Source organism: Cervus canadensis, chromosome X, assembly GCF_019320065.1.
Source record: "Cervus canadensis isolate Bull #8, Minnesota chromosome X, ASM1932006v1, whole genome shotgun sequence".
Taxonomy (NCBI): domain Eukaryota; kingdom Metazoa; phylum Chordata; class Mammalia; order Artiodactyla; family Cervidae; genus Cervus; species Cervus canadensis.
The window spans coordinates 78,083,552-78,097,006 of NC_057419.1; the positions used below are offsets into that span (position 1 = coordinate 78,083,552).

A 13,455-nucleotide genomic window follows, 5' to 3' on the forward strand; every position below is an offset into this window, starting at 1 on the left:
TCCCTCATCTATTCTTGAAGCATCATTCCTCCTTTATTGGTAGGTTTATTTATGTGAATCTATAATGTGTGTGAATATATATATATATATATATGAATCTATATATATTCATTCATGTGAATTATATATATATATATATATATATATATATATATATATATATATATATATATATATACTCTTACCCTTTTAAAAAATACTATAGCTCATACACCATATGCTCTCTTCTGCACCTTGACTTTTTCACTTATATTTATACTGGACATCTTTCCATCTCACGACATAGGTAACATTCTTTTTCACATCCATATGACATTTCCTTGAGAAGTATTTTTATATATCAACCAATCACTTATTTATAGAAGATTGGATTGTTTCTAAACTTTCTGTATTTACAATGTCTAAATGAAAAACCTTTCATGTGTCATTTAGGGCATGTGTAAATTTATAAAATGAGCTATAAAAATGACACCTATTTAAGAATTGCATTTGAAATCTAGTAATTTCTAAGAGAAAATGGAAGTCAATATAATAATAAAAGGACAGAAAGCAGACCGAGTAAAGTGAAGGAAAGTCACCAAATTTTTGTCTGTCTGTGGCCACCATCAGGTGGCCAAAGTATTGGAATTTCAGCTTCGGTCTCAGTTCTTCCAGTGAATATTCAGGACTGATTTCCTTTAGGATTGACTGGTTGGCTCTCCTTGTAGTCCAAGGGATTCTCAAGAGTCTTCTCCAACACCGTAGTTCAAAAGCATCATTTCTTCTGTGCTCAGCTTTCTTTATAGTCCAACTCTCACATCCATACATGACTACTGGAAAAACCATAACTTTGACTAGATGGACCTTTGCTGGCAAAGTAATGTCTCTGCCTTTTAATATGCTATCTATGTTGGTCAGAGCTTTTATTCCAAGGAGCAAGCATCTTTTAATTTCATGATAGCTTTGACTATATGGACCTTTGCTGGCAAAGTAATATCTCTGCTTTTTAATAAGCTGTCTAGGAGCAAGGGTCTTTTAATTTTGTGGCTGCAGTCACCATCTACAGTGATTTTGGATCCCAAGAAAATAAATTATTTCACTGTTTCCATTGTTTCCCCATCTATTTGTCATGAAATGATGGAACCGGATGCCATGATCTTAGTTTTCTGAATGTTGAGTTTTAAGTGAGCTTTTTCACTCTCCTCTTTCACCTTCGTCAAGAGGCTCTTTAGTTCCTCTTTGCTTTCTGCCATAAGGGTGGTGTCATCTTCATATCTGAGGTTATTGATATTTCTTCTGGTAATCTTGATTCCACTTTGTGCTTCATCTAGTACAGCATTTCACATTGATGTACTCTGCATATAAGTTAAATAAGCAGGGTGACAATATGCAGCCTTGCTGTCCGTGTCAGGTTCTAACTGTTGCTTCTTGACTTGTATACAGGATTCTCAGGAGGCAGGTAAAGTGATCTGGTACTTCCATCTCTTTAAGAATTTTCCATAGTTTGTTGTGATCCACACAGTTGAAGTCTTTAAGCAGAAATAAATATTTTTCTGGAGTTCTCTTGCCTTTTCTATGATCCAATGAATGTTAGCAGTTTGATCTCTGGTTCCTCTGCCTTTTCTAAATCCAGCTTGTACATCTGTAATTTCTCAATTCACATACTGTGGAAGCCTAGCTTGAAGAATTTTGAGCATTGCCTTGCTAGCATGTGAAATGAGTGCTATTGTGTGGTAGTTTGAGCATCTTTGGCGTTGCCCTTCTTTGGGACTGAAATGAAAACTGACCTTTTCCAGTCCTGTGACCACTACTGAGTTTTCCAAATTTGCTGGCATATTCAGTGCAGCACTTTGACAGCGTTGTCTTTAGAATTTGAAATAGCTCAGCTGGAATCCCCTCACCCCCACTAGTGATGGTGGTGATGCTTGTAGTGATGCTTGATGCTTTGTAGTGATGCTTCCTAAGGCCCACTTGGCTTCACACTCCAGGATGTCAGTCTGTAGGTAACTGGTCAGACCATTGTGGTTATCCAGTTCATTAAGATTTTTTTTAAATAGTTCTTCTGTGTATTCTTGACACCTCTTCTTAATCTCTTCTGTTTCTGTTAGGTCCATACCATTTCTGTCTTTTATTGTGCCCACCTTGGCATGAGCTACTCAGTTCATGGTATTTTTATTATAGCAGCCTGAACAGATTGTCTCTTTGTATGTATGTCTATATGCATGCATGGATACATGCATGTATCTTTCCTTCCACATCCATTTGCTCTCTCCAGAAGGAATATGAAAAGCATATTCATAGGAATTTGTATAATGATTGATAAGCATGTTTTATCCTCCTATGGTCACTTGCAGTGTATCATTAAATAAAATAATAAACTAAAGAACTAATTTCTAAAGATAAATGATTGCATTTGGAATTTTGTTTATGTAGGTTGGTGGTGGGGATTATGATCTACATATATCTCTGATTATTTTAATGGTGTGAAAGATCTGGTTCCTTCCATTTTCTTTGCTTTTTCTAAATATAAAGTAAAACAGAAATTTAACAGAACACACAAGAGAATCCCAAAGAAGATTGCTGTTACAACCTGAACACAGAAGTAGCTTCCAAAGTGAAGTGATGTAAAATGCTGCAAAACTTTGTCTTGAGTAGGTCAGGCTTTTAGTAAATAAATCACACCTCTATACATCACCTTTATAAATTATGTGTAAAAAATCAACTCCTGGTGCTCACAGAAGACTTGTTTTTATTTATTACAGTTCCACAGAAGTAGAAATGCTCATTTGAGAGTAGCTATTGTTAACTGTGGTAAGGCCATTCTGTGAAATGAAGTGCTCAGATGTTCTTTAAAGCAGTTTATGGATCCATTTTGCTTCAGGCTGAGGAATAAAGTAGAAAAAAGATTAAAATAAATAGTAGGATTAAGAAAAAGCTAGTAATTATAGAGAGTTCCTGGTGTGTTAAAGACCACAATGAAACACACAATTGGAAGCAAACTTGGATATGATTTTTACATTTTCTTATTAAAAATGTAGATCCCTACATCCCACCCCAGAGTTACCAAGTAAAAGCCTGAGATGGAGTCAGCAATGGCATGTTTAATAATTTCTCTGCATGATCCTAATGTTCATTTAAAGATGTGAAATACTGAATACTAGTCCAAACACCACCATTTGTGTAGGAACCAAGTCCTAAGCAATGTTACATCATGAACACAACTACTTTAATGGACAAGGACTTCAAAAATTGATAATATAAAAACACAAAAATACATTTAAAATACTGGTAGTCTCTCTAAATTTCACCACATTAATACAAGTGTTTTCACATTTGCACATCACTGTCTATTGTTTGTAGAGTAGTTGCAAATTACACATAGTTGCAAATCTATAGTATTTTCCTCTACGTTCTCCCTTAGTATTATAGTATAAACTTTACCCTCTAAACTCAAGGTCTCACAACTAGTATTTCAATGAATAAATACTATGTTTTATATTTCAGTAAGCCAATCTTCTAATTTTCTACATTTAGTTTAATTCCAAAATTTTTGTCTTATAGACAGTATTGCAACTATCATCCTTATGCCCAGAGTTATTTTTTCCTTCTGCTGACTTGTTTTTGTTGTGATACATTTTTACTAATGGGATTACTGAATCAAATAGTACCATCCCATTTGTGACTCTTCCTACATAGTACCATATAGGTCTAGAAGAAATTTAACCAGTTTGTGTTGTTCCTCTTTTGCCATCAGCAGTGAATTAATGGTATAGATACATAGATATACATATATCTGTGTATCTTACTTGGAACTATTGAGGCTTCAGGGATAGTGGTGTATTTATTCATTTATTCACAATTCAGAGAGTAGTAGTAGAATTTTTTCCATACATAAAAGAGTTTTGGGAATGTTCAGAAAATGGAACTTTGCTAAAGGAAGGCAGATCATGGAATTAGAGCTTATTCTTGACAGTCAGACTTCAGCAAGAAGACATCAAAACTAATGGTGAGTGAGGGGAAAGGGTAGATTAGTTGCACACTTAGAGCAGAGCAAAGAAGCAGTGTATCAACACCGTTATATAACAGGTAAAAAGAAATATCTTGAAACTATATATATATATATTTTAAATCAAAGAATCATCATGGAACAAATCAGTACTTTGTTTATCTTCCATTTATTTATAGTTTAGTATTTCTTAAAAAGAAAACTGAAGCTGTAGTAGAGGTATCACAATTTTCTATTGCTGCTTTTATGCCCCTTAGCCTTGCATTATGATTACTATGCCTGTTGCCAACTCTGTGTCACTCCCATCAACCACTTTATCTGCATCCTGGTCTGGAAATTTTGTTTCTTCCTTCAGTTAATATCATCTTTCAATGTCATACTCATATTCCGTTTCATGACGCAATTTCATAGACTGGTTCTGGTATTAACTAGCTGAGTATTCTTGAATAGAAACTTCTCCCATCGCCTTTGCCCTTTAAAAATCTTTTTTTATCTTTCATGACCCAGTTCATATATCACTTTTTTACCCTAACTGAATGGGTGAATGAGTAAGTTAATTCATAAACTGGGCAGACTAAAATTTCATACTATCTAGTACCATCTGGAGTTTTAAAAATGCCCAGCAATTCGTTCATTCATTTCTTGCTAATTTCTAATAAATGACAAATTAATTGATTTATTAAATTAATATTGAGTGCCAGCCACTCTCTTGTACATATAAGCAAAGAGTTTTTATCTTCACAGAGCTTACGTTTTACCAAAGGATACACAAAATAAACATAATAAATAAGTAAATTACATAGTGGAAGGTAACAAATTTCATAGGAAAAAATGTAGATGAGGTGAGGACTAGTATGCAATAGTGGGGATTGTTGCAATTTTAAATTGTATGATTAAATTAACCTCATTGAAAAATTGATATTTGAGCAAATATTTGAAGAGAGAATTAACCACATGGAAATCTGAGGAAATAAGATTCTAGCTTGAAGAGTGGATCTGTGCAAAGTCCTACTCCTGGGATGTATGGAAGGATGCCAGTGTGGTTTTATCAGACTGATGAAAAGGTGAGATCAGAGAGAATAGCAAGTCAGATTATCTAGGATCTTATTGGCAATTGTAAGCATTTTGACATTCATTCTGAGTGAAATTAAGTACTAGAGTTTGTTGTTGTTCTTGTTTTGTTTCATTAGGTTTAATTTAACTTTGTTAATTCTAAGTATACATTTTAATAAACCTTATCAATTAGATGATGTTCAATAAATTGCATCCATGTTGAGGATATGAAAAGGAAAGATTAGAAGCAAGAGATATATTAGGAGGCTACTGCAGTAATAAAGGAGATAGATAATAGTGATGAGGGCCAGGCTGGTAGCAATGTGGTTCACAAGCAGTCAGATTTTAGATATATACTGAGTCAACAGGATCCAAGAAGGGCTGTGAAAGAAAGATAATAAAGATATTTCTAATGAATTATAATCTTATTCTTGATTTTCAAGAAAATGTGTCTTGAGAATTTACTGTTTCCTTTCAGTCTTTGATAGATAGCTATTATCAAGATAAGGGAATTCTCTATTCCTTTTTAAATTGGTGTTTTCATCTTAAGTAAGTGCTGAAATTTATCAAATACTTTTCCAAAGACATCCAATTCCAGTTCTCAAGAATAAAGTACATGAGCAAAGAACATAAAGATGGAAAATTTGTGTGGTATTTTGACTGTTTCTATTCTCAGGGAACTTCCCAGTTGGCTCAGTGGTAAAGAATCTGCCAGCCAAGCAGGAGACAGAAGTTCAGTCCTTGGGTCAGGAAGATCCCCTGGAGAAGGAAATGGCAACTTATACCAGTATTCTTGCCTGGGAAATCCCATGGACAGAGGAACCTGCAGGGCTACAGTCCATGGGATTGTACATGAATTAAAGTTGGACATGACTTAGTGACTAAGCAACAACAATTCTCGAGGAAGACTATCTTCAAGATTATTGTTGTTCAGTTGCTAAATTGTGTCTGACTCTTTGTGACCCTATTGGCTGCAGCATGTCAGGCTCCTCTGTCCTTCACTATCTCCTGCAGTTTGCTCAGATTCACGTCCATTGAGTTGGTGGTTCTATCTAACATTCTCATCCTCTGTTGCCCCCTTCTTCTCTTGCCCTCAATTTTTCCTAGCATCAGGGTCTTTTCCAAGGAGTCAGCTCTTTGCTTCAGGTGGCCAAAGTATTATTGGAACTTCAACTTCAGCATCAGCCTTTCCAATGAATATTTAGAGTTGATTTCCTTTAGGATTTACTCTTTTGATCTCCTTGCAGTCCAAGGGACTCTCAAGAGTCTTCTCTGGCACCACAGTTAGAAAGCATCAATTATTCAGCACTCAGCCATTTTTATGACTCAAATCTCACATCTATAGATGACTACTGTGTAAACCATAGCTTTGACTATAGGGTCCTTTGTTGGCAAAGTGATGTTCTTGTTTTTTAATATGCTGTCCAGGTTTGTCATAACTTTCCTTCCAAGGAGCAAGCATCTTTTAATTTCATGATTTTAGTAACCATCTGAAGTGATTTTGGAGCCCAAGAAAATAAAATCTGTTACTGCTTCACTTTTTCCCCTTCCATTTACCATGATGATGGTATTGGATGCCATGATTTAGGTTTCTAATTTTGAGTTTTAAGCCAGTTTTCTCAGTCTCTTCTTTCATCATCATTAAGAGGATCTTTAGGTCCTCTTCACTTTCTGCCATTAGGGTGGTGTCATCTGTGTACCTGAGGTTGTTGATATTTCTCCTGGTAATCTTGATTCCAGCTTGTAACTCATCCAGCCTGACATTTCGCATAATGTACTTTGTATCTGGAAGTTCTTGGATCATGTTCTATTGATGCCTAGCTTGAAGGATGTTTAGCATAACCTTGCTAGCATGTGAAATGAGTGCAACTGTACAGTAGTTTGAACATTATTTGGCATTTCTCTTCTTTGGGATAGGAATGAAAATTGACCTTTTCCAGTTCTGTGGCCACTGCTGAAGTTTCCAAATTTGCTGACATATTGAGGGCAGCACTTTAATTGCATCATCTTTTAGAATTTGAAAGAAGTAGGGTGATGACATACAGCCTTGTGGTACTCTTCCTGTTTTTTTCTGTTGCATCTTGACCTGCATACAAGCTTTTCAGAAGACAGGTAAGGTGGTCTGATATTCCCATGCCTTTAAGAATTTTCATAGTTTCTCATGACCCACACTGTCAAAGTCTTTAGCATGGTCAATGAAGCAGAAGGAGATGTTTTTCTGGAACTCTCTTGCTTTCTCAATGATCCATTGAATGTTAGCAATTTGATCTCCAATTCCTCTCTTTTCTAAACCCAGCTTGTACATCTGGAACTTCTTTGATCATGTCTTATTGAAGCCTGGCCTGGAGAATTTTGAGGATAACCATGTTAGCATGTGAAATGAGTGCATTTGTACAGTAGTTTGATTACTCTTTGGCATTGCCCTTCTTTGGGATTGCAATAAAAACTGACCTTTTCAAGTCCTGTGGACACTGATGAGTCTTCCAAATTTGCTGACATATTGAGTACAGCACTTTAATTGCATTCTTTTAGGATTTTAAATGAGTCAGCTGGAAATCCATCACCTCCACTAGCTTTGTTCGTAGTAATGCTTCCTAAGGCCCACGTGACTTCACACTCAACGATGTCTGGATCTAGGTGAGTTACCACGCCATCATCATTATCTGTATCATTAATACAATTTTTTGGTATAGTTCTTCTGTGCATTCTTGCCAACACTTCTTAATCTCTTCTGCTTTGGTTAGGTCCATACAGTTTCTGTCCTTTATCATGCCCGTCTTTGTCTGAAATGTTCCCTTGATATCTCCAAATTTCTTGAAGAGTTTTCTAGTATCCCATTCTATTGTTTTCCTCTATTTTTTTGCATTGTTTATTTAAAAGCCCTTCTTATCTCTCCTTGTTATACTCTGGAAATTTGAATTCAGTTGGGTATATCTTTCCCTTTCTCCTTTGCCTTTCATTTCTCTTCTTTCCCCACTGTTTGTCAAGCCTCCTCAGACAACCATTTGGCCTTCTTGCAATTTTTTTTACCTTTGGGATGGTTTTGGTCACTGTCTCATATACAATGCTATGAACATCCATCCATAGTTCCTCAGGCACTCTGTCTACCAGATCTAATTCCTTGAACCAATTTATCACATCCACTGTATAAATTTTTTGACTTAGATCATACATGATTGGCCTAGTGGTTTTCCCTACTTTCTTCAATTTAAGCCTGAATTTTGCAACAAGGAGCTCATGCTCTGAGTCACAGTCAGCTCCCGGCCTTGTTTTCGGTGACTGTATAGAGCTTCTCCATCTTTGGCTGCTAAGAACAAAATCAGTCTGATACTGGTATTGACCATTTGGTGATGTCCATGTATAATTATCTCTTGTGTTTTTGGAAGAGGGTGTTTGCTATGACCAATATGTTCTTTTGACAAAACTGTTAACATTTGCCTTGCTTCATTCTGTACTCCAAGGACAACCTTGCCTGTTACTCCAGATATCTCTTGACTTCCTAGTTTTACATTCTGTTATCCTGTGAAGAAAATGACACCCCTTTTTTTTTGGTGTTAGTTCTAGAAGTTTGTCTAGAAGTTTAATTCTTGTAGGTCTTCAGAGAACCAGTCAACTTCAGTTTCTTCAGCATCAGTGATTGGGGCATCAACTTGTATTACTATGATAATAAATGTTTTGCCTTGGAAACAAACCAAGATCATTCTTTCATTTTTGAGATCACATCCAAATATGCTATCTCAGACTAGTTTGTTGACTTTGAGGGTACTCTATTTCTTCTAAGGGATTCTTTCCCACAGCAGTAGATATAATGGTCATCTGAATTAAGTTCACTCAATTCTGTCCATTTTAATTCACTGATTCCTAAGATGGCAAAGTTCACTCTTGCCACTTCCTGCTTTACCACGTTCAATTTATCTTGGTTCATGGATCTAACATCCCAGGTTCCTATGCAATATTTTTCTTTACAGCACCAGGCTTTCCTTTCACCATCAAAAAAAGTCACAGCAGAGCATCATTTCTTCTTTGGCCCACCCACTTCATTATTTCTGAAGCTATTAGTAACTGCCCTTCACTCTTCCCCAGTAGTGTATTGGATGTCTTCTGACTTGGAGGACTCATCTTCTGGTGTCATATCTTTTTGCCTTTTCATACTGTTCATGGGGTTCTTGTGGAAACAATACTAGAGTAGTTTGTCAAACTAGAGTAGAAACGGCAAACTACTCTAGTATTCTTTCCATAAGTGGGCCATGTTTTATCAGAACTCTTCACTCTGACCTGTCCATCTTGGGTGGCTCTGCATGGCATGACTCATAGATTCACTGAGTTATGCAAGTTCTCTTGTCATGACAAGGTTGTTATCCATGAAGGGGAGCTTCAAGAAAGGGGACAAATGAAAGATGTGTTGCAGGCATTTTCATTTCCTGGGGAAAGATCTTATGTTTTACGACAGAAGTAGACATGTATCTGTGTATCTGCTTTCTTTAGCTCAGTGTTCAGCACAGAATATTTGTTCAAGAAATATTTGTTGACTGATGAAACAAAAAATGAAGTTGGATGATTCTAATGAATACCGAATTTTCCTAAATATATTTAGAATTCAAATATAAATCATTCTAAATATAAAATTTTAATGTAACTGATAACAAAACCAGAGATTGCTCTGGCAACATCTGAAAGTTCATCAGTCAAATATATGTATTAACTTCCTTACACTGCTATTTTCTTGGTGGAAGACTTAACCAAAAGCACAAAATAACTCCTATTTAGTGGTGGAGCTAAGTCTCAAGTCTAGTTTTTGTGTTTCTTTCAACTTAGAAGTTGAATGAAAGGAGATAGCCTACAAGAGTATGGATGAGAAAATAGTCTAGGGACACAGATTTGGAAATACACACAGAAAGGTGAAAATTAAACACATAAAATAGATGAATGCTTCTAAGTACAGTGGAAGATAGAAATATAATATAGTAGGATTCAAATATGCAAAAAAGTGTATCTATTTATTTAATCCATATATTTATGAGTGGTTGCATGTGTTTTTGGGAAACAGTGTTTGCTATGAGCAGTGAGTTCTCTTGTCAAAATTCTGTTAGTCTTTGCCCTGCCTAATTTTGTATTCCAAGGCCAAATTTGCCTGTTACTATACCTGTATATTTGCACAATTGCACTCCTCTCACACGTTAGTAAAGTGATGCTTAAAATTCTCCAAGCCAGGCTTCAGCAATATGTGAACCATGAACTTCCAGATGTTTAAGCTGGTTTTAGAAAAGGGAGAGGAACCAGAGATCAAATTGCAAACATCTGCTGGATCATTGAAAAAGCAAGAGAGTTTCAGAAAAGAACATCTATTTCCATGTTATTGACTATGTCAAAGCCTTTGACTGTGTGGATCACAATAAACTGTGGAAAATTCTGAAAGAGATGGGAATACCAGACCACCTGACCTGCCTCTTGAGAAACCTGTGTGCAGGTCAGGAAGCAACAGTTCGAACTGGACATGGAACAACAGACTTGCTCCAAATAGGAAAAGGGGTACGTCAAGGCTGTATATTGTCACCCTGCTTATTTAACTTATATGTAGAGTACATCATGAGAAACGCTGGGCTGGAGGAAGCACAAGATGGAATCAAGATTTCTGGGAGAAATATCAATAACCTCAGATATGCAGATGACACCACCCTTATGGCAGAAAGTGAAGAAGAACAAAAAAGCCTCTTGATGAAAGAGGAGAGTGAAAAAGTTGGCTTAAAGCTCAACATTCAGCAAACTAAGATCATGGCATCCAGTACCACCACTTCATGGCAAATAGATGGGGAAACGGAGGAAACAGTGATTGATTTTATTTTTCTGGGCTCCAAAATCACTGCAGATGGTGATTGCAACCATGAAATTAAAAGACACTTACTCCTTGGAAGGAAAATTATGACCACCCTAGACAGCATATTAAAAAGCAGAGACATTACCTTGCCAACAAAGGTCCATCTAGTCAAGGCTATGGTTTCTCCAGTGGTCATTATGGATGTGAGAGTTGGACTATAAAGAAAGCTGAGCACCAAAGAATTGATGCTTTTGAACTGTAGTGTTGGAAAAGACTCTTGAGAGTCCCATGGACTGCAAGGAGATTCAACCAGTCCATCCTAATGAAGATCAGTCCTGGGTGTTCATTGGAAGAACTGATGTTGAAGCTGAAACTCCAATATTTTGGCCACCTGATGCGAAGAGCTGACTCATTTGAAAAGACCCTGATGCAGGGAGGGATTGGTGGCAGGAGGAGGAGGGGATGACAGAAGATGACATGGTTGGATAGCATCACTGACTCAATGAACATGGGTTTGGGTGGACTCTTGGAGTTGGTGATGGACAGGGAGGCCTTATGTGCTGTGGTTCATGATGTTGTGAAGAGTCAGACACAAGTGAGCGACTGAACTGAACTGAACTGATACCTGTATATTGTCACTCCTGTATATTGTACACTTATTGTATATTGTCACCCTGCTTATTTAACTTGCATGCAGTGTACATCATGCCAAATTCTGGGGCTGGATGAAGCAGAAGCTGGAATCAAGATAGCCTGGAGAAATATCAGTAACCTCAGATATGCAGATGACACCAACCTTATGGCGTAAAGTGAAGACCTAAAGAGTCTCTTGATGAAAGTGAAAGAGGAGAGTGAAAAAGCTGGCTTAAAACTTAACATTCAGAAAACTAAGATCATGGCATCCGGTCCCATCACTTCACGGCAAATAGATAGGGAAACAATAGAAACAGTGAAGGACTTGATTTTTTTTGGGTTCCAAAATCACTGCAGATGGTGGCTGCAGCATGAAATTAAAAGACGCTTGCTCCTTGGAAGAAAAGTTATAACCAATCTAGACAGCATGTTAAAAAGCAGAGGCATTACTTTACCAACAACAGACCAACTAGTCAAAGCTATGGTTTTTCAAGGAGTCAAGTGTGGATGTGAGAGTTGGACCATAAAGAAAGCTGAGCACCAAAGAATTGATGCCTTTGAACTGTGGTGTTTTAGAAGACTCTTCAGAGTCCTTTGGACTGCAAGATCAAGCCAGTCAATCTTAAAGGGAATCAGTCCTGAATATTCATTGCAAGGACTGATGCTCCAGTACTTTGGACACCTGATGTGAAGAACTGACTCACTGGAAAACACCCTGATGCCAGGAAAGACTGAAGGCAAGAGGTGAAAGGGATGGTAGAGGATGAGAAGGTTGGATGGCATCACCAGCTCAATGATTTTGAGTAAGTTCTCGGAATTGGTGATGGACAGGGAAGCCTGGAGTGCTTCAGTGCATGGTGTTTTAAAGAGTCAGACACGACAGAGCAACTGAACTGTACTGAACTGAGGAGTGGTTGCTAGTACTGATAACTAGGGGCAGAAAAATTAACTTGCTGGAAATAATATATATTTTATGGCTTATAACAGTCTCTTCAAGGTTAACCCCAAAAATGAACCATAGGAAAAACACTGAGTTGGACATGGGATGAAGAATAAGTGACAGACATGAATATAGATACATAGTAATTAGGAAGGATAAAAGAGAACAGTAAGTGTAGAAATTCAAACTAGTTAAGGGAGGAGACATTTCCAATGAAAGCAAGAAGTCACAAGGTAATGAGGATGGAGATAAGGCCATAGTATTTGGTAAAAGATTATTTCAGGACATCCCTAAAAGAATGCTTTTAATAGAAAAACTAGAGTAAGAGAACAAGAAAGGAGAACTGAAGAGAAAAAATTAAGAGCACTAGGAAAAAATGAAGTTACAAATACAATGTTTCAAGTTATAAGTGTAATTAACAAATTAACTAAAAACAAAGAATCATATTAGAAAAAGAGAAGATGAATAAAATCTTCATCCATTTTGGAAGCGAGCCAATGGAAAATATATAAAACTGAGAAAAAACTATATAAATACATTATGTAGAGATACAGAAGGGTCACAAAGCGACTGAACTGACTGACTGACTGATCTCTATTCTAATCCAATTATGGGCAGGCATATTGCCTACATCTTTAAACCACCAGTAGGGAACACCAAGCTCTTCCTCCTGTGCTGTCTACAGTTACATTTTATAGTTCATCTAGTTTGATTCCTTATTCTGGAAATGAAGAAACACGTTTGGAATAAGAAAGACATTTATGTGCCTTATTTTATCATGAAGCAACACGAGTTTTAGGAATAAAGTATATTTTTAAGCCAGTTTTATAATTCAATAATTCCTATCTGTTTAACTTCAATTTGTAATTTGGCTGATTTTACATAGAATAAGTATGTTGAAGTCTTGAGGCTACTTTTGGAGAAGGGCCAAAAGCTAGAGGCAGGAGGCTTGACTCCAACACTTTAGAACATCATAGAACTCCTGACTCCAGGGAATATTAATAGACAAGAGATCACCCAAAAGTTTCC

The 13,455-nt window shown here is 36.7% G+C and overlaps 1 protein-coding gene across 1 annotated transcript in view; it reads right to left on the reverse strand.

The window, feature by feature from the left end:
* Nucleotides 1-2,707: 2,707 nt before the first annotated feature.
* The window catches only part of CYLC1 (cylicin 1), a 56,912-nt gene continuing 46,164 nt past the window's right edge, over nucleotides 2,708-13,455 (reverse strand). The window contains exon 6 of the mRNA XM_043459129.1: nucleotides 2,708-2,861. Coding sequence (XP_043315064.1) covers nucleotides 2,829-2,861 — 33 coding nt within the window. The 3' untranslated portion in view covers nucleotides 2,708-2,828. The remainder of the gene's footprint in view (nucleotides 2,862-13,455) is intronic.